At 39.3% G+C, this 22,792-nt stretch overlaps 1 protein-coding gene across 2 annotated transcripts in view; it reads left to right on the top strand.

Annotated features, from left to right (window-relative positions):
• The first annotated feature begins 1,470 nt into the window (after positions 1 to 1,470).
• LOC115057225 (cadherin-6-like) overlaps positions 1,471 to 22,792 on the top strand; it is a 42,788-nt gene continuing 21,466 nt past the window's right edge. For both annotated transcript variants that reach the window (XM_029524166.1, XM_029524167.1), the window contains exons 1-4: positions 1,471 to 1,553; positions 15,322 to 15,632; positions 21,700 to 21,994; positions 22,157 to 22,276. In XM_029524166.1, coding sequence (XP_029380026.1) covers positions 15,426 to 15,632; positions 21,700 to 21,994; positions 22,157 to 22,276 — 622 coding nt within the window. In that variant the 5' untranslated portion in view covers positions 1,471 to 1,553; positions 15,322 to 15,425. The remainder of the gene's footprint in view (positions 1,554 to 15,321; positions 15,633 to 21,699; positions 21,995 to 22,156; positions 22,277 to 22,792) is intronic.

The raw sequence follows: 22,792 nt of genomic DNA on the forward strand, positions 1-22,792 counted from the left end.
GCCGGGTCGCGGAGGTAGCAGTTCCAGCAGACGAGCCCACACTTCCTTTTCCCCGGCCACATTGGCCAGCTCTGACTGGGGGATCCCAAGGCGCTCCCAGGCCAGAGTGGAGATATAATCTCCCCACCTGGTCCTCGGCCTTCCCCGTGGCCTCCTCCCAGCTGGACATGCCAGGAACACCTCCCTAGGGAGGCGTCCCGGTGGCATCCTTATCAGATGCCCGAACCACCTGAACCGGCTCCTTTCCACGTGAAGGAGCAGCAGCTCTACTCCAAGTCCCTCCCGGATGGACAAACTTCTCACCCTATCTCTAAGGGAGAATTCAGCCACCCACCCTTGTACCCACGATCTTGTTCTTTTAGTCATGACCCATCGCTCATGACCATAGGTGCGGGTAGGAACAAAGACCGACCAGCAGATAGAGAGTTTTGCCGTCTGGCAAGTGCGGTAGAGCGAACGCAACACCACCCCTGCTGCTCCGATTCTCTGGCCAATCTCATCCTCCATCTTACTCTCATTCGTGAACAAGACCCAGAGATACTTGAACTCTTTCACTTGGGGTAAGGACTCATTTCCTACCCGGAGTATGCATGCCACAGGTTTCCTGCTGAGAACCGTGGCCTCAGATTTAGAGGTCCTCAAAGATCCTCAAAGATCAATGTCCAACAGTGTCCAATGTAAACAATTCACAGTATTGTAAGATAATGGAAGAACACATTGGAACCATCGCACATCAGATGCTATAGTGTAACTCAGTGGCATCATTTGCTTGGTCCTCAGCAGCTGGTCAAAGTCAACTTTGTACCAGTTGTTACCGGTTTTCCGGTAACAAAAAAATGGCATCCAATAGGAAAATGTCCGGCTTTTTGAATAATAAAGAAACACACACACAAACGCATCTTCCACAACCGATAGCTGTGCTGGACAATCCAGTCCACATGATCCATGGTGTAAACTGGGATGGCATAAGGGAGAGAATCAGCTGTTTGCACTTACAATAAATATTGCCAGACTACAGGCTATCTAATGCTAAATAAATAAATAAAGCTGAAATGAAAAGCATAATAAACTGTTTAGTGGTTTGTTTGTTTGTTAGTTTTTTTGTCCCAAACTGCAAAATTTTCATTTTTAAAAGGTGTATTTGGAGAGTTTTACGTTTCTGGATTCCAAAACTGATTTTATGGCCTAGGAGATTTAAAGGTCCCTTAGCCATGTCAACATGAGATGCATCTCAAATTTTACTTTCAGCTGCACCCTGCAGAGAAGAGGGGCTCCTGTTGAAGGTTCTCCTCCTTCAAGGGCAGCAGTTAGTTGCTCTTTCAAACAAACAGGCTATTTAACATTCGACTTGGAGGTGGACATGAGATGCGGATTGCAAGGACCAAGCCTACCCGTGAATGGCCGACCGTAAGCCATCTCAACTCCTCCAGTTACTTTGGTGATCGGGTGAGGGGGGTGGAGTTTTAGGAAGGCGGCTGGACGAGCGAGCTGCTATCGGGCGCTGTACTCTCCGTGGGCAGCCGTGATGTGAGCACCGTTCCCGGAGAGCAGCGGTAAGTAACAATAACTCACTGCTGATTTGCTGCGCCCTCGTTCGGCTGGGCACAACGGCGCGCCTCTTCCTCCACTTTTTCTCCGCGACTTCAACGAGTAATCGAAAGTTACAAGCGTCTCGTGTCGCCGGTGCTGGCACGGAATTGACGGGACCGCGAGGACAAAAAAACGTTTGCACTGATCTATGTGGAGGAAAACTGTGTGTGAAGTTTTTTGTGCCAATTATTCCACCTCTGTCTCTGACAGCATCTGCAAGTGAAACGGATTCTCCGTGTTTTATAGTATCATGATACCTTCCATAATTTGTGTGATATATCATGAAGAAGTGTGACAGTGTGCAGTCCTCTCAGGAAAGGGAAAGGTAGATTTGATTGATGGATATGTGACGGCTTGGTGATTTATTCAGACTTTGAACATGGATTAGATCCCAATTTTATGCCGTAGTCCCTGAACTTTCCTCACAGGCGACACACAGAGAGACAGAAGCTCTGTAGGAAACTGAAACTATGCTGCTACGCTTTGACTAATTTTCTTCTTATGCTCTTTGTGTGACTTCATCTCAGTCCTATCGTACATCTGTGTCATCGTTTAGATAAAATATAAATTTCAACTCATGTTAAAACGTCCTTATATTGAAATGACAAAGCTCTTCTGCTTAGTCCTATGTCTTTTGTCTGGCTGTGTTCACATGCTGGAGAGAAGAGTCTTTAAAACTGAGGTAGACGCAGCTGTTAAATGTGTGTGATCCCTCAGACTGGACACTGACTTTATGTCAACAAAAACCAAATTAACCAAGATCTTTACAAAATTATATGGGAAGATTTTTGAAACTAATCATTTATGCTTCTTTATTGTATAAAATAATTTGGGAAATTAACCCTCAACTAAAGAGTGGAGACCCTTAACAGACCACATTGCCGAGACCCCTTGTTAAAATCCATTTGCTTTGTCTGTATGTTGATCTTTCTCAACACGGCCGTAAGCGGGAAAGTGTCTCAGAAACGCACTGGCATCCTTTATTCTGAATGGGGCCTAAGTCAGCTCTCACATTAGACACTCCTAGGTGACTGACTTGACCTCCGTGCAATGAGTCCGTGTAACGAGTTCACTGTTGCTGCTCGGCTGCACCAGTTTTTGGAACTGCTCCTCCTTCATTTGTAGTAATTTCCAGAAAGAAGTGTGAATATATTATATAAATTGTAACTGAATAAAATCAGTTTTTGAAGGCTATCCTTGAATATAATATTGTAGAAATCAAAAGATCTTTTTTCATCAAGTTTAATGTGTTAAATTGGAAGATAATACAACTAGTTTACAGCTCATACTTAAAGAAGCTCTCTTAAAAAGATTCTGATAGTTAATTCAAAGAATATTGTTCATCAGACTTCCCAGGATGCATTGCTGCATTTTCTGTGGTTTAAATCTTGTCACACTGACATTGTTTTAAAAATAAATGGTTTCTCTTTATGTCATTGAATTTGAATAGTCTTTGAATGTCATTGAATAGTGTAGCGAAGCTTTATATTTTCTAGAATTCAGGCTTGTAAAGCAGCAGAGGAACTTTCTGAATTCAAATTTAAAATGATTTAGAGTATTTACAGTCAAACAACTAAAGGGAAGGTTCCTCAGAATGTGCTGGTGCATTTTTAATATGATGAGCAACTCTGAACTATCACATAACTCAAGCCACGCAGTCATGATGGTTAAAGCTCAGTCACCTTCAGTCTATAGACTATATAGAGTCACAGTCAGGTCAGTCATGCAACTTGTTCAGCAGTCAAATGTTAAATGAGATAACCTTGAGACAGGCAAGGAAAACATTTGCACATAATCACTACAAAAGTAGTGAAGCCATTGGAGAGCAGAGGGACATATTCGGCCCCCTCTTTGGTGAAGAAGAAGAAAAGCGCTCTTACCACAATGGAGGCATTCTCAGAAAAAAAAAAAAAAAAAAAAAAAAAAAGTTTGGGCAAGAAGAAATGAAAGCACATAACCCTCTGTGCTGCTGAGCTTCATAGCAATGCTCCTAAAATGACCAGAAAAGCCTGAATGAACAACTATTGTGTGTTTTATTTCTCAATCCATTAAGTTTTCATCCAGTTAACCAGACACAACCAGCTGTGACACCGAAGTTACCTAATTTCTTAACATTCATGTAAATGCTTGTATGCATGTCTTCTTTTCTAACACCGAAGAGGAAATTAAAGGGTCAATTTGAATTTTTGTTTTTATTATTCAGTTTGCTTTGAATCAGAGGTTCTTCCAATGAAGATATTACAACATTTGTCTTGAGACACCATCGTAAAATTAAAAAGTTGTGGTTAAACTTTCCCTGTATACCTGATAAGCCCTGAACACAGGGATTATTTTGGTGTGATCAGAAGAGTTGGGAGACATAATCAAAGCTGTCTATACAACTCCCAAATGACGCATTGTGGTATCTGGTCCTTGTCTATTTAGCTGTATTAATATTCTCTGGCTCTTCAATTCATTCATCCTTAAATGGGATGTTCTGAAGGTTGGCACAAGCCTGAAGGCAAACTATTTACACGGGCTCCTGAGCAGCTTTATCTAGCAATATTAACACATAATGCATGGTGATTTAGAGGGAAGGGAAGAAAGTCAGCGCTTCTGATTGATTACACTGTCAGCCTTGTTTACAAAATTAAAGGTATAGATCATTATATTGAACCTTTGGCTGTGAGCTTCTGACGAGGGAGAGCTGCTGTGAGAGCCAGCAGCATGGAAATGCCATTATCACATATCAGATGTAATGCAGCAGGAGTGCATGATGTATTCTTGCAGAGGGGCAATTCATAGTCATTTTATTTTAGAAGTTCTGCAGTGAAGCTCTGTGTGCTAATTTACACTGATTACCAATCATTGACCTGACAATGGGCTTTGCATTCTGTAAGTGTGGGTTCGGGTGGGGGTTGTGGGGCAGGGGATAACACTGATTTGATGCTGTTGTATTGTCAGGTACAGTAAGTGGATTGTCAGTTTGTAAAGTGGATTAAGCAGCAGTAAAGGGATATGTGTGTGTGTTCATTTGTCTGTTTTTATTTTTTATTTTTCCATCCATCTGATTTAAAGTGTAGCTGTGATATCAGATATCCAGATCAGTTAACTCTTGCCCTCCTGTCCACAGTTGCAGTGCTGTGCATATGAATAGCAGCAGCTTTTAACGTGCTGGAGAAAGCTTTCATATGAATTTAAATGACCACTTTTCCTGGCCTCAATTACAACTGTCCAAGCCCAGTGTGTAGTGTAGAAAATATGTTCATTAACACTGTGTCAGACAGATTTAACTAATGTTAAGTTCTTAGGACTGCTTTGCTGTTTTCCCTGAAACCAAATGACAGCCTTGTTTTATCCAGCAATTTTTAAGCTGTGTCAAATGTCTTACAAGATGTAAGATAGAGGAGAACATAAAGACGGACCAGCAAAACCAGTTACAGGGAGCGTACTAATACATGACAAGAATGTAATATATGATCTCTTTCTGGTTCAAAAAAGCTGTTTTCAGGTAAAGCACCATATATCACACAACTGAAGAGAAGACACTATAAACAGCAGTCTTAACCACATGCTATGGACAAACCCAGAGAGAAACTGGAAAACTGTGATTTTTTTACATACAGGAAGGGTTGCAGGGTCCCTCTAACGATGAAAGCTGTGGCTGTGTGTGTAATAATAAAATATGTGATGGTGGAGACACCTACTGTACAGGGAATCACTTCAATTATAAGGCCTGGATGCAATGAATAAATACTATCAAAATTTAAATGCAGCCAAGGAAAATATCTAAATTGAGGGAGATGCTGTTTCTTTGACAAAGGTAAAATGTGTCACTGTTCTACATTGTTCATTATTTCAGGCAAGATGAAATATCGTAATCCGTCACATCTATTTTTATCTGAATTACTGTGTGAAGTTTGGGGCCACACACAAAAGCTACTTACAATCAGTATGTAAACTTCAAAAGAGCAGTCAGGATATTGCACAATATGGAACTAACTGCTTTTAAAGTTACATGTACTGAAATATGTGGACCCTAATTATATATAAAGAAATAATTGATTTCTGTATATTAAAAAAATATATTTTCCAGAGGAGAATGACCCTAAACATTTCTCTAACTGTTGACGGAACTACCTGCAACTGAGGGAATATGTTAGAATATTGAAAATGATGTACTGGCCCCCTAAAAAGTCCAGACCTTAATGCCATCAAGCAAAGTCAGGGCAAGTGGAAAAATAAAATGGACAGATTGAATGTACAGTCAAAGGAAAGTCTTTGGGTTGAGGTGAAGAAGGGATATTATTGTTGAAGTTCTCAGGAAATATACTGGCACTATGCCAGAGAGAGGTGATGCTCAAATTGCTATCAAAGTTGGACATAACAAATATTAAAGCTAAAAGTGAATAAAAACAGTATGATTCACTCCATTTGATATTTGTGGTGCTTAGAGAAGCCATCTTCTTCATGAACACAAGGGCATAATTTGCACAGGGGATACAGGGGTCATGACCCCCGCAAAAATTAGATCCAGCCAATATAATCACATCATTCTGATTCATAAAAATATGCATTATCTTGCATGACTATCTAGTTGATTTTCTTTATTAATGTAATTTGCCAGCAAAACAGTAGCATGTTTCATCCCCCGCTGAATACTTGGTATTACCCAATCTGCCTTTTCTGCCAAATGATCAGTGTTCGCTCTATGTTTGGCATGGATGGAGACAACAGAAGCATGAAAAGAGCACAAAAAGACACCAACCCCAAAGAAAAAAAGAAAAAATCCTGACCAATAAGAGATAATACCTGTATCGTTATGTAAGGTGATGATTTGTGACTGGATTGCAGGGATGGACGGTATAGGACCAAATGTCAGTTTTGCTGACTTGCTCCAATACAGGGTGTTGTGTAGTGGCGTTACTGGTTTAACTACATTTCTCAGTAGCGTGGTTGTAACGTCGCTGCTTTCCAAATCAAATATCTTTTCAGTAGTGAAGCTATTTTACTGATCAAATAACGTGGTAGCCTACGCAGAAGCTACTTTTCTCCAGGCATTTCAAAATTTTAGATGCAGCGGAGTTTCTGCTGTGGTCTGAAGCGGTAACCATGACAACGCTGCTCCATGTGACGTTACGTACCAGTCCTGCTGCAGCAGGGCGGCTTTCAGTGATGGAGGAGGGGGAGAGAAGTGTAGTGCGACTTCATCTGAATCCTGACAAGCTTTAGGAAATATCTGAATGTTTTCTCTTAAATTCTGCTTTTTGACGTCACTTGCTATTGAAACCGGGTCGTTACCATTTGAACTTTAACTAAGCTTTTTTTTTTTATATCATGTTCAAGACTGTGATTGCCGAACAGGTGAGCAAAGCGAAGGAAATGGCCAAGGAGGCACAGATCATGAGAGAGAGACAGGTGACCAGAGAGGGAGACGAGGAAACACAGATGACGAGAGAGAGAGTGAAGGTGGTGACAGAGAAGGAGCAGCAGTTGAAGAGATACTGAATGAAGGTGGCGACAGAGGAGGTGCAGCAGTTGAGCAAGAGAGAGGAGGAGGTGACAGAGGATCAGGTGACCAAAGAGAGGAAGAGAGAGCACAGTGTAAAGGGGCAGCGTATCTGACAGGGCTTCAGTATCCACAGGTGGAAATCTCAACCCCCTCAATGTCCAACTCAAAGTTACGCCCTTGCATGAACAATGAAAGTAAATAGTGTTCCAATAACAGTAACATCCAATTTGTTACTGTATGACTGCTTAAGGCTGACATAATAGTAAAGAAACCAATAATTGTAAAGTTAATTTATCCGCTACAATAATATCATGTTTTATTTTTTGTTGACTTTTTTATGAGTTTTGGCTGACTACTGAAGAAGGATGTTGGCGGCATTTCTCTTAGCTAGAGTTGTATTGACCAGCTAGTGAACAGATTAATCTCTTGATATTCATCAATGGGCTCTCAGCCTGACTGATGAATAGCTCCAAATTGGTAATTTTTTGATGTAGTGAGGAAATAAGTGACCTGAAAGCTGGTGTTGGCTGAATATAAAGATTTGATTGTGCTTTCTGGAACAAGTTATTTCTCTTTGTCATGCTCTACACTGCTTTAAAATTGGAATCAAAGTGAAAAGACTTTAACTCACCTTGGTCTTGTAAATATCGTTACACTTTCTTAAACATATGTTTGCTCCTTGCAAATTTAGGTAAACGCACACAATAGTTAACAAAGGGTAGACATTAGCTCATTTGCACAATAAAGGCCTACTGCATTCCGATGATTTAAGCCTGATCTTGAAAGCTGCAAGAGAGTCCGTCCCTGGGATCAATACTGGGAATTGGTTCCATAGAAGAAAGGCCTGATAGGTGAAAGATCTGCCTCCCAATTTACTCCTGGAACCACAAGTAAACCTACAAGTGACCTCCTGGGACAATAAGAAACTATGAGCTGAGATGTGATGGAGTTTGGTCATTAAGAGCTTTATATGTTCAGAGACGCACAGGAGAGATGTGATCTCTTTTTCTAGTTCTAGTTAATATTTGTAAAGTAGGATTCAGGATGAATTGAAGGCATTTCAGAGAGTTTTTTGGGACATCCTGAATCACAATAGTCTAGTCTACAGGTAACAAATGCATGGGCTACTTTTTCTGAATCCTTTTGTGGCAGGATGTGTCTGATTTTTGCAGTTTTGGATAGGTGAAAGAAAGCTGTCCAAGAGATTTGTTTTATATGAGGGAAAAAAGACAAATATGTCAAATATGAATCCAAGATTCCTGACAGGGGAGCTGGAAGCCAATGTAATGCTGTCCAAAGTGTTCAAATTATTGAAAAACGCTTGTCCAATATGTTTAGGGGCCAAGTACGATTACTTCAGTTTTGTCTGATTTTAGAAGTAAAAAGTTCTGGAACATCCACAACTTTACCTGTATGTCTATGAGACATGCACGAAGTCAGTGATTAGTTTCTTTCTTTTTTTTTTTTTTTTTGCTTCAGTGACAAGTATAACTGAGTATTATCTGCATAGCAGTGGAAAGTGTTGCTGTGCTTCCTGACTATACTGTCTAAATTATATGGTGAAAAAGATTGGTCCAAGTACAGGTGCATGTGAAAAAGCCATTGTTAACAGTTAACAGTTAACAGCTACTGATCTCGAATGCAAAAGGGGCAAAATTAAATTAACCCTTTAAACCGACTGACGCCGACGGTCACTGCACTTCAAATTACCGTATATATTATCCGAGAGATGCCAGCAGTTTCTCAAAGCTGCAGATATTTGAAGAAGTAATTTCATTGCAGGACTTTTCAAATGAAAGGATTTTGATCCTTTGCTTTTTCCAAGTCAAACCCTTTCTCAAAAGTTCAATAATATTTAGTGCACAACATCAGAGGTACACACTGTGATGTCAAAAAGATTTTAGTTGAGTTCATGTGTCTTATTTGTCAGTTCTGACCCTGCTCCTCAGCCCCGGGTTAGATAACACAGCAAATCCTAAAGTACCATATGGTATCAGCAGCACTGCGCTTCACTAATTGTGGTTGATGCAAATGGTAGCAGCCATCACTAACACACACACAAAGAAATGTCTTTCTGGGGACTTTACTTGTTCCAAGTCAAACCCATCCCTTTATACTTAAAACACTGGAAGTGTAATATGTGGACTGGATGTTGGATTGGCAAACCCCCCCCCACCCCCCCCTCCACACACACACACACACACACACACTTCAACATGTATTATCTCCACTTTGTTAAGATTAAAGCAGCTCAGATTGCATGGGGGATTAGGCTGGTCTGAACTTTGTAATTGCCAGGAATGGGTCACTGGGTGAGTTTATTTGCATGTGTGTGTTGAGGTCAACCTCAAGGGGCAGGGATTACAAAACCCACAATATACATGCCTTGTTGTGTGTGTTTTGTCAGTTTCTGTAAACCATTACACTTGACTAAAACATGACTTGACATACAATGGTGTGGAAATGCAAGAAATGCTCTAAGCACGAAACTGGGCCGTAAAAACCAGCCGTCAGGACTGGAACTTTGTGATGTCACAAGAATGTTCTTTACCTGAAGTACTGACCTGAAATCAGGTACGTTTTTTTGTTCTGTCATGAAGAAAACAATCAGCAGAAAAGATGATCAGATTCTTTGATTGGCTGAATGCCCTTTTGTTACTAGAGTCTGTGAGAGGAAGTGTAGGGACTCTGAGATGGTTTAAAGCGCAAATTAACACAAAAAATTTACTTAAATTTGATTTCAATGAGAATTTGCATCCAGTCTAACCCCATTCAAAATATATTTTAAAGTTTTTTTAGAAATGAATTGGTGAGGTGAAGTTACAGCTCACATATATGTATGTCACCCAACACAGAGATAGGGTAATCTGGCAATTAAGGATTCACAGTCCTGGTGAAACAGATTGCCTAACTCTTCAAAAAAATTTTATAATTGGAGATATGCTGCAATCTTGTCAACTTCATTAGTCAGTGATGTGATGTTTGACAGTGTAATAACGGGAGCCACATCACGTGTGCCAGTAAACACAAACAAATGCCCAAAAGCTGCTATGTGGTGGGGTGCACTACTAACAGGGTAAAGAACCGGTGTTGAAAAACAAGCAACCATCTCTAATGAAACAAGCCCAAAAAAGGCGACTTGACTTCTCAAAAAAAAAAAAAAGGCCAACCAGTGACCTAAACCTAAGACATTGTGTAAGAGAGAGGGAATTGGATAACAGTATATATATATATATATATATATATATATATATATATATATATATATATATTGCTATAAAGCAGTAAATATCTTCATATATTTATCTATTACAAGGGATACTGGGCACCTCCACAATAACCCATCAGGTCTTTAAACACTGTAAAACACTGGCAACACTGTAAAAAACCCTGATTTAAGTTTTCATAAGCTGCCGAACAGAAAAAAATTGCCTTTAGGCCGAGAGAAGTGGATGCAGACAGTAAGACAAGAGGCACCGTTGTCGGCTACACATCAGCCTTAAAGACCGGGCAGTCAGAGTTAGCTGGTTTATGGTGGAAGACAACTTGGATCCATTCAATTACAAAAAGAGTTATCAGCATCCAAAGATCTGTAATTTCTCACTGTTGTGTGAGTGTATGTTCCTGACAAAAAGGAAGATAAATAACAAGCAATTAGCCCTCACCAGATACTCTTCTCATACCAAGCTTGTATTAGAATATTTTGTAACATGAGTGTAATGTAATTTGTTTTTATGCTAATAAAAAGATAATAAAGCTATGCACATTAATTACTTTAACTCTAAGTCAAGGTTGCTGAATTGGCAAGGTTAACTGTAGGAACTGAAACTAGCCAAGGCTGACTGTAGGAGTTGAAGCTAACTGAGGCTAACTGTAGGAGCTGAAGCTTACCAAGGCTAACGTCCATCCACCAACTCCATTTTAACCCCATAAAGTGGGACAGATTTGAAATGTTTGGATTATAAAAAGCAATTTTAAAATAATTTAATAGTGTGGATGTAGCCTAACCTATGCAGGACTTGGTTTTTATCACTATTAGGTGAAATGATTAAACCATAAACCAGCTGACTGTGACTGCCCAATCTTCAAGGGTGATGTGTAGCCTACATCTTACTACCTGTATCCACTTCTCTTCTCTTTAAGGCTCATTTTTTCTGTTCAGCAGCTTCTAAAAACTTAGATCAGGGTTCTTTACTCTGTTAGTAGATCACCCTACCACACAGCAGCTTTTGGCCATTTGTTTGTGTTTGCTGGCACACAGAGAGTGATAAGAGACACCTTCCCATCCAATGGGCGTGGCTTTTGGAGTGTGACATGTTGCTCTCTGTCTCCATCATGCTGACGTCACCCACGCAAAAGGAGGGGGCAGACGTATTTGGTTTTAGCACCGGGAAGATGGAGGAAAGACGTGACCACGACGAAAGTGAAGATAAAGATAAATGTTGCTTGTCTAACAAAGGAATGTAATTGTTCATTTTTAAGTGAAATGGCTTATTATCTCATATGTATCTATAATTGCTCTTTAACTAAACAAAAATGTGTTTTTTCCGGTTACTCGAGTAATCAATGGAATTTTAGTAGAAAGAGAGTCCACAAAAGATCGTCACTACGGCTGATAATCACAATATCACTACTCAATAGTGGAGCTGGCAAACCGGAGCAGATTGTGTCGGGTATTGGTCCGTTAACTGGTGATGATTGGCTTATCAGCTGACATTCAATTGTTTTAAAAATAAATGTATGTTCTATGGCCAAATGCCTTATAGAAGTCTAGGAAGAAGATACGACTGTCATAACACAGGGATGAGTAATCAATCAAATCTAAAACAAGTTGAATATTATTGGAGATATGTATTTTTCTCATAAATCCAGAGTGGGTCTAGAAAATTCTCAAGCTGTTAAGCAAGAAATACCTTGTAGTCAGTGTTCAGTAGTGAAATAGATCGCCAACTATCAATAAGTAGGTGGGCTTTTTTTGGTTTTGGGATTAATGTAATCAGGCCTTGTGTCAGGAGATAAAGTTCCTCGTTTCACACTTTCTAAAATGACCTTAAGTAAAAAAGGGTGCTAAATTTTCAATAAATAATAATAAAAATAATACAATTCAGCGGAGAGATCATCAACTCCAGGAGATTTGTTAGTTTTGAGGTGTTCTATCGCATGAGTGACGCAAGTATCGCAAGTTCTCTTAGTCATTTTCAGTAATTTTAGTAACGTTACCCAGAGAATTGAAAAATGAAGTTGCTGACTGATGACAGTATGTGATTTTGACTTAAAACTGGAGCAAAACTCTACTAGGATCATCAGTTAGATCACCATTAATGTTTAGCTGTTGGATTTAATTGCGCTTTCTAGGTTAAAAAAAAAAAAGCAACAAAAAAACTATTTCTGTTCTCCTGCTTCGATCCACCTTGATCTTACAAAGGCACCTTTAGCTTTCTAGATTTCATTTAGCTTAATTTGTTCCGAGATGAAGTCCGAGATGTTCCTTTTCTGACGTATCAGCAGGGTTCCTCTGGGATAATGAAATTATTTCAGAGACTACTTTCTCTTCTTCCACTCTTTGATTTTTGGAGAATTCTATAGTTTCTTAAATATTGGGCTCAAAAGATATGAAATGGTATACTTCCTGTCCCAGTGAGCGTCACCCATCCCCCCACATTGTGTTGGGAATGTGTGAATTTATAAAAGTTGTAGGTAGACGAAAGTGAGATATTTATATGTTATTATCCATCCATCCATCCATCTTCTACCGCGTTTCCATTTCTGGGTTGCGGGGCAGGGCTGCTGGAACATATTTTATTATAACGTGAAATATTTACACAGTTAACAGTCATATTTAACATGACGGAAATTCTTTAAATAAATTACGGGTGCGCTTCGGAACATTTGTTTGTTGCCTAGGAGATCTGTGCCAAATCTTGCAAGAGTGTGTTGTTGAGACAGAGACAGGTCTTAATCAAAATTAATTTTCTCCTGACCTTACATGTAGAAAAGGTTTCTTTCCCCTTGACCAAAACTACGAGTTGGTTCTACAGAAGAGAAGTCCAATAACTGAAGCCTCACATATATGTATGTCCACACGTAGGAGCTATACACTGAAAAAATAAAGCCATCACCTTCAACATACAAGTGAAAAGCAGTTGTGTTGCGTGCATCTTGCACACATTTTTCTCATCATCCTCACACAGGCTATTCAGGGACAGCCTTTTCTCTGCTTCTGCTTGTGTGTCTTTTCTAGCAGAGCTGTGCTATCTCTGGTACATTTGGTACCAAGAAACTATGTGGGTGTCTGCAACGGCCAGAGGCTGTTAAGGTCTGCTCTGATGAGCAGCCTCTCCTCCACAGTCCATGTTGTCCAAAAGTTTGTGTGAATCCTAAAAATGTCACATAGATCTGTCATGTTTGTCAAGAAAAATGGGTTACCATTGTTGGCCAGTAGTTCAGTTAAAAAACTCAGCACTTTTCAGTTTTAAGAGCCACTTTCTTAGACTTCAACATGAATGCATATGGATTCACTAATCCAGTGCAGTTCTAAGTACACAAAGACAGTAGCTAGATTTTTGGAGAAGCTATAGGCTGTCGAAAATCTAATGTTACATTTTAAATTGATGGATAAACATTGAAACTGAACGGAATCCAAACAAAATAAGATTTTACCCAAAACTCAAAGACAGGAAAAGTAAAAGTTAAATGAAAATTGATAAATTTGATTGCATTATTGAGTCGCAACAGGGACTGAAAATTCTGATAATTCCTGAAACATACAGTCCCTGTGCAAAAACTTGAGATTTAAGAAGGCATTATTTAGCTCGAGGGAGCTCTAGGCTCTAGGCTCCCTCTAGCTAAATAACACACTTTGGCCTCAGGTGTGTGTTTTACCAGGCAGGGCGTCTATAAGTAGACACTAGCCATGTGATTTCACTCTCTCAGCATGTTGCCAGCTGAACGTAAGTGTCTCAGAAAAGTCACTATAGGACTCTTGCTCTGATGTTCTTCAACAAAGACATTATTCTCTGCAATTTTAATTGTTCATGCAGTCACTTGAATGATGCATTTGGATTCTTGTTTGTGATATGGATATAACACATTTTAGCTCTGCCATCTTTAAGTGTTGAAGGCAAGGAAGCACACACTTTTCCTGTGATTTAAATGGAGATTATTGTTACATATCATACTTGGAGAAATAAGTGTAGGATAAATAGCCTTGTGTTTCATGGTGATATACTGCATGACTTTCATGGCATTGCACAGCATTTCATGTCTTGTGTGTGTAAACTACGTTGATCTTCCACTAACACAGTTGACTCTAAATAGTAAATGATAATGACGTTGTTTACGACACAATGTATTTAAAACTATCCTACTAGAAAGAAGAACCCCATAGGTTGTTTGTGAAAGTAATCGTGACAACAAAAGTCTGCTAATCAGGAATTATTCATTTTTATCAAAAGCCACAATTTTAACTTGAACCTATAACAACCTTGTTTTTGTGTCTACTGTGGAAGAGTGGAAACATAAGGACATTGCACTGGCCTTGTCACCATGGGCACTGATAACAGTCTGATGCAACCCTGACAACATTTGAGTTATGACATTAAGTGTGAGCCAAAGAAAAAAGGAATACATGCAGCAGGGAAATATGACCACTGAACGTCATGGCTAATCTCCAGGATAAATTATATTGAGAAAGGTTCTTGGATGGCACGTTACATTCCTATGAGGTGGGGAGGAGTGAATCTGGTAAACAGAATGCACGAGCATGTGGACTTACACACGTACACACAAACTCCGTCATCCGTGTATAAAAGACACCTCCAGGTCCTGTAATAGTTCAGATGTCTCTGACTGTGAATAAAGGAGACTCCCCATTTGACACTTGTGTCTCGGCGTCTGTCTCGACATCTGGTCTTCATTGATCCCTGTCTTTCTGCCAACACTACACATGACCAAATCTTTACTAAACAATGCCATACATTGGCCTTACAATAGCCAGTTCAATGTTTATCATTCATGATGACTAAATTCGAACATCTTATCTGTGGCATCTGTTGCTGTAGTAGTTCCATACCAGGAAACACATCAAGCATACGGTTTAGGTTAGTGTTTGAACCACTTAAAAAATCTATAAAATGAAATTCACACTGCACTTCTACACAAAACTAAACAGATGTCAAGAAACCTAGAACCTGCCCTCAGAATGTCATTAAACCTGGACTTCATCTGTGCTTCTCCTACAGCCACATTCTCCAGTCAATCAAAGTCTGGATGACTATGACTGTGCTGATCCAGCTGGGAAGGTAAAGCGTTTCCGCCCTGTATATTTTACACTTTCGCTGGGAAAATGAAGACTACCTCATTGGCAGTAGCATTGCTTTTTTTTGGCCTGTCCTTGGATGCATTGTCTCTGAGTGAACAAAGAACAGAGACAGTGGATAGAGAGGGAAGCCAGACTGCAAAGCTGTTCAAACGAGTGAGAAGAGGCTGGGTGTGGAATCACTTTTTCCTGCAGGAGGAGTACACAGGCAGTGACTATCAATACATTGGCAAGGTAAGAGTTGTTCTGCCACCTCTTAATTTACGGTGTTGACTTTCGTGGCATTCTGACTGCAGGAACTTTCTCCAGGAATTTTTCAAAAAACCTTGTGTGTTCCAACTCAGTGATTCCATCCAGTCATTCATAGGTAAGGGCCTTTGAAGGTCTGAACATGAAAACTGCTGTATATGTATAACATATGTTTTTCCATTTTTAATGACGTGTATGATGTTCATGTAACTTGTGCAGATTATTTAATTGGGGGTGTTTCATCTAACTGGTTCTTGTGTTAAATATCTAGAAGAGACTTGTAGTCCCATTAGTGAAATTGGAAAACAGGGATGATAGTTGGTGCTGTACTGTTTTTTATTTTCCATCAAACAACACAAAACAATCATTAGACAATGACAGCAATGTAGTCTACAAGACATCCCAGACAACATATGTTACAGTGTCACACATACCTACAAACAAACAAAACCAAACAGAGACGGACAGGGGGAGGGTACAGGTTGTTGCAGATGAACACTTTGAGGGTGAAGATGCTGGAGCAATCAGATTATTATTCTCTTGCTCATGTATTGCCTAATGAGGGTCCATGGGGCGCTTAATCCAGTATCATAGTCTTTAAGGGTTGCGGCTGCATTCTCCATTGACAGTAAGTCCAAGAAGTCCTTTAGCCAGTTCTGAATATTATAGCAGTCAGGTTAACGAACTTTCCAAATCATAAATATTGTCCTCTTTACAGAGAGAAAGGCTAATACAACATTACGTTGTGTAATTTGTCTGTGTGTATTTTCTAGTCTATTCCCTAGTATACACAGAGCAGGGCATTGTGGAATATGGACATTAAATATAGATTTTAAAACATTTATTACCTCAGTTCAAAAATGTTTAACCACTGGGCAGGACCACTATAAGTGCAAAAGGTTACCAAGCCTACCACAGCCATGCCAGCACTATTCGGAGGCATTTGGATATTTTTTTTTATTTCTGTGGTGTAATATAAGCCCTGTGTATAATTTTCATTTGAATAATTTTGTATCTGACACAATTGGACAGAGATTTTGAGCATTTCAGTATTAAGTCCCATTGATCTGAAGTAAGGGATGAGCCAATGTCACCTTCCCATTGCAGTTTGGTGGACATAGTATTATCAGGAAGGGATAAACATAGTATCTTATATACATTTGAAACAGTTCCTCGCCCAGTAGCAGCCTTCCTCAGTTTAGCATTAAAGGTACTTGCAGATCCCAATACAATTCCCTTCGATGTTAGTTTTTTAGAAATGGATCTCAGCTGTAGGTATTGTAAAAATGCAGAGTCATTCAAACCAAAGTGCTCTTTAATTTCATGAAATGGTAAGATATTTCCGCCCTCTACAATCTGTCCCACCTAGGAAATATTGTGATGTTGCCAACTGCTCTCTACCAGTATTTTACCACCAGCCGCTAGCAGTGGATTATTCCATATTGGGCAGGATGGTAGAGACACTCCATTTATAAACAGCCTTTTATGTATTGCCTTTACAATTTCTCAAGAAAATTCAAAACACGTTATTTATTTTAATATCATACTTTTGGTGGTACCATAATGATTTTATAGAAATAGTTTTATTATATTCAGATTTTACCCTCTCCTCCAGCCACTCCCAGCTACCTATTGCATATTGATTTTTATCTTTGTATGCCCATGACAATGGTGTTGTATGCTAAATAATAAAGATGAACATCTGGAACACCCAGTTTCTGGGCATTGCAATTTCTTTCTTTTGGATTCTAGGCTTTTTATCACGCCATAAAAAGCTTGAACATAATTTATCAATTTCCTTAAACCATTGCTGGGGAAACTTTAAAGGTATTGCTGTAATGAGAAAGGAAAGCCTGGGCAGGAGGTTAATCTTTATTACCGCTGCTCTTCCCCATAGCGATAAAGGCAGGACTGTCCATCTCTTTATGTCATCCTTAATTGTTTTCATCATACTAGGGCTGTCTAAATCAAATATCTTATTAATTGGGCATCTGATGTTTAGTCCAAGATATTTCATACCTTGAGGTTTCCACACAAAAGGTATGGTGATTGAGATTGATTGCAAGAATCTTGGCAAATAATTTATAATCATTATTTAAAAGGCTTAATGATCAGAAATTACTAATTTGTGTGTGGTCTTTTCCTGGTTTGGGGATTAAAGAGATTATAGCAGATTGCATAGTCATTGTGCTGTACTTTTTGATTGCTGGTCAGATGCCAGGAGGTAGTGTGGTGCTTTTTGTATGAGGCATGTTGTCTGAAAGCTTTGAAACAAATTCAGAATTAAAAACAAAAAAACAAATATAAACAGTTTTGTCAGTTTTGTGAGTTTGGTGTAATCATAAGCAAGAGAATTTTTGGCAAGAGTAATTCAAAACATGCCCCAGTTTTATCTGCTTCCAGTCAAATATAGTGTTCTTACTCGGCCTCCATATTCTTTAGGCTGAGAGTTATATGCATGCATCAACCTCCTCCTCCTGCTCTCATTCTCTCCCTACTCTACCCAACTTTGCTGTATGTGGTACCCCAGAAATATGGAACCACTCTCAGCAAAAATATGAAATGTGCAAAACCAGGGGAGATGGTGGAGATAGCAGAAACGGGGAACTGGAACGCTTAAGGACTCCACAAAGCAAATGCACTGGAGTGAAATGTCTGCAGGCTTCATCAGCTCATGTTAGTAAAAGCATGGAGGTGTTGCAGTCGTGCAAACTGACAGCTCAAATCAGACTGAACACTGCTGTAGATAAAAGGCAGAAAGAATCAAAAGCATAGAAGCAGGCAGAGAAGGAAAAAATGTCAGAGTGGGGTATGTGCGTTTTGCAAAATGGGAGAAATTCACAGCAAAATGCCTAACCCAAAGGAACATAAGAGAGGATGATGGCAGGTGAAACAAAAGAACAATAGGAAAGATGTAAGCAGACATTCATCTTCAAGAATACCAAAAGGTGACAGGGAGCAGAAAGAGAAAATACAAGAATGTAAGGCGAAGTCATGAGTTTAGCCTCTGCTCAAAGCTAATACAAACAGCAATTTCAGTACCTACTGCTCTGCTGGCCCTGTGTCTGGAACAGAATAATTTACTCTGAAATGATGGGGGCCACAATGAATAGTCTGTGATTTCATGGATGAGATTGTGGCAAATTCAAATATTTTTCTTAATGCATCAAAAGCCGACCACATTAATCTGGATAGTTCATGCAGAAATGTAGGGTGTGAATGGGAAATAAGAGTGACAATCAGATAAGGTTTATTATAATTCATTCTTCTGCTTACAGTTTGCATTTTCATCTGTACTGTGTTCCCTTTTGCACTAATCACTTTTTACACCTCCAACACAACCTAGCCATACCTTGACCCATGTGATTAAACAAAAGGATGCAAGGCAGCTGGACAAACTAGTGGAAAGAGCTGGCTCTGAGATTGGAAACAGATTAGACTCACTGGGTGCTATAGGGGAGCATTGCACACAGAGGAAGGCAGAGAAACAAAATGTAAGAAAAAAACACCAGGATGCCCTATAAACACACAAACTGAAAATACAAAATTGATTAAGAAAATAGCCATTGCTCCACCCACACCAATGAAGTTTGTGGGCACACTTGGCCCCGACTGCACACACCTTTCCCTGTCCCACAACTTTACTTAGGTAAGTGACCATGGCCTTGGCGAACTTCCACTTCGCCATATTTACTGTTAGGCATGCATCACTCAAGCGGTTGAACAGTTCTTTTAATAAATCCAATCAATTCAAATCAGATTTATTTATATAGTGCCAAATCATAACAAAGTTACATAATGGGGACAGGGAGCGAGAGAGGGAGAGGTGCTCGGTCCTTTCCCCAGTGTTAAAAAAAAAAAAAAAGTGAAAAAAATGTAAAAAGTATAGCAGCAAAAGTTGCCAAACTGTTAAAAAAATTTACAAATCTGCCCAAAAAATGAAAAACATTGTGGAAATGAATTGAAATTACCTAATTAAAATGGCGACTGCTCTTTCCATTCAGCAATCTTTGGTAAATTCCTATGGTTATCCAATCCATCCACAAGAACTCCCCATCAAAGTACAGACATCTGGATTTAAAGCACAGAATAATTACATAAAATGACATTTAAACGACCCTACTTTAACACCCATTAATGGTATCTTGAGAGCTTTAGGGTTTTATTTTATGTGATTGTCCAATCTATTTACGGTAAATACTTGGTAAATGTTTTTTTTACTGTACAAAAAAATAATAATAATAATATCATGTAATTAAAAGCAGCTCTCTAATATATTTACAGGCTCTTTCCGTAAATGTATGGGGCTTACTTCATTTAAACATTATTTTTTAGTAATTAAAAGTGACTAACCAATATATCTAAATACCTTTCCAATTAATGTGCAGGATTTACTTTCTGTAAACATCACTTGACAGTAATTCCAAGCAACTCCCGTTACATCTACAAAGGTTTCACATAAATGTATGGGGTTGTGACTGTACAAAAGCCAGAAGGTCTTTGTAAATATTGTATCAACTTCTTTGATATTCATTACATCTATACATGCTTCTACTGATAGTTTGCAGTATTGTCCAATCCATTCAATGCAGATCTCCATTATGTGTATTATGTGTATGTGAGATGTGTAAGATTTCAAGATGTATAATAACCAGAGTGTATCAATAAATTCCCTTTTACTCCTTGCTTTACAGTAGTAAGAAATTCACTATTTGTACAGTGTTATCTTTAAAGTTTCAGAATTATAGACCAATAAACAGGCATATCAAATTATAATGTGGGTCTGAAGCTGACCAACCCAAAAAGAGCTCAAACAATTCTTTGCTAGAATGTTTTTATTTATTTCTTGTTCAGATTATGTCAACAGATATCAAATAGAAGCAAGAACAGTATTGTTCATTGTCATGAACGTTGCATTTTCGTAAAAGGGAAACTACAGCCAATTTAATTCATATGTTACTCAAATACATGAATTATTTTACTAAAATTCAAATTTGTGATGTCATCTGATAATGTTTACAGCTTTTCCAAAACAATGAATAAGAACACACAGCTCAGCACTTCTGTCTGCAGATAAATTACCAAGTAAAGACTTCAGGGGCCTGTACCATGGAGATGAATTAAAATGCCCAGGATCGCTTTTCATTATCTGGCTTGATAATCGGATAGGTTATTACTATCCAGATAATCGGCATTGCGAAGACTGTTAGGGTTTGGGTTCGAAACCACCGTGTTCCCATCTAGATCCGTGCACGTTCATGTAAAATGGCAGGGTTTGTTTTGAAATGTAAAATTCTTTTTATTAATTGTACACATTATTTGCATAATGAGTAGGCACAAAGTGTGACATGGTGGAATGTTGACTAGCACCGTAGATTCTGTCACAAATTCACAGACAGGTGGACACAGTAAGGCGGAGGCAGTACACGGGGATAGGCAATCTCTGGGTCTTTAATGTAGTTCAATTTCGATGCAGGGTAATTAAGGACTCGAGGCAAAAGTAAAGAGTCGGCAGGCAATGCTGAGGAACCAGGAAACTAGAAATGCAGGTCATACACAAGGAAGCTGGAATGCTGCTTACAAAGAAGACAAGACGAACTGGCAACAAAGGGAAGGGAAGCACAGTTCAAATACACATGAGGGCAGGGAGCCAACAAGACACAGGTGAAACACATTTGGGTAATCACTACAGGCAGGAAAAGAGCAAAGAGACAATACAAGGTGAGAGGAACCTATCAAAATAAACCAGGAAGTGAATGGGATAAACATAACCAACTCAATCCCTGACAGATTCCAGTTTTCATTTCCAAGTCTCTATTTATTTGAGACTGAAAACCATAAAAATTGCTACACCATTGTGTAATTTACCTTTAAGTTCAAATTTAACAGTTTACTCATTGTGAATTCCAGAAAATAGAAAGAGGTTTAGAGGTTCACTGATTGCAGGACTGAAATCTCGGCTGAAACATAATGTATTAAATGAATGTGATGTGTTACATAGGTCACACAGTCACATAGGAAATTATAATGATGCGTGTCTGTCCTTCCACAGCTCCAGTCCGACCAAGACCTTGGCAATGGCTTAGTCAAATATGTTCTGTCTGGTGAGGGGGCTGGCACCATCTTTGTCATCGATGAAAATAACGGCAACCTGCATGTTACCCGCCGCCTGGATCGTGAAGAAAAGGCTTTTTATATCCTCAAAGCCGCAGTGGTCAACAAGCAGACAGGTCAAAAGCTGGAACAAGAGACAATGTTCACCGTGAAACTTCATGACATCAACGACAATGAGCCTGTGTTCAGCAAAGAGATTTACATGGGGAGTGTGCCTGAGAGGTCTGCCATTGGTAAGAGTTGCGCTTTGTCATTGTTGGAAGAGGAATCGTGTCTTTTTACTTTGTAATCTGCTAACTGTGAAACAATATATCCTTTTACAAATCCATGAACCATCTGAGCCCAGATTATGTCAGAACTTTCCATAATAATAATTTAAATGTGTGTCTACACAGGTACATCTGTCATCCAGGTTACCGCGACAGATGCTGATGACAGTATGTATGGGAATAGTGCCAAATTAATGTACAGTATCACTCAGGGACACCCATACTTCTCTGTGGACCCGAACACAGGTATGACAGAATCATTCTTCAAATCCGGGGCAGCACCGCAGCATAGCTTTTAGCACTGCTGCCTCATGACAAGAATATTGTGGGCTCAATTACTGGGCCTGGGGCATTTCTTTGTGGGGTTTGCATGTTCTCCCCATGCTGGCTTGGGTTTTCCCTGGGTACACCGGTTAAGGTTTATGTTTATGCTCTGGTTTACATTTAGCTTAATCGGTAGCTCACCCAGTGTGAGCTGGGATTGGCTCAGCACCCCTTGCAACCCAGAAACAGATAAGTGGTAGAAGATGAATGAATGAATGAATGAATGAATGAATATATGTCAAATATTGACACACTTCCGTATCATCTCCAGATGCACGAAAAGTTCTCTTGGACCTCCCAAGAGTAAAAGGGCGTTGGCCCCTTAGATTTTTAAGTAGCGATTTTGATGCTATTTTTGCCATTTAGATACCATCATTAACAAAGCAATTCTAGAGTTACTACATAACTTATAACTGGTGTGCTTTCTCAAATGCCACA

Source organism: Echeneis naucrates, chromosome 17 (genome assembly GCF_900963305.1).
Source record: "Echeneis naucrates chromosome 17, fEcheNa1.1, whole genome shotgun sequence".
In the NCBI taxonomy this organism is placed as follows: Eukaryota; Metazoa; Chordata; class Actinopteri; order Carangiformes; family Echeneidae; genus Echeneis; species Echeneis naucrates.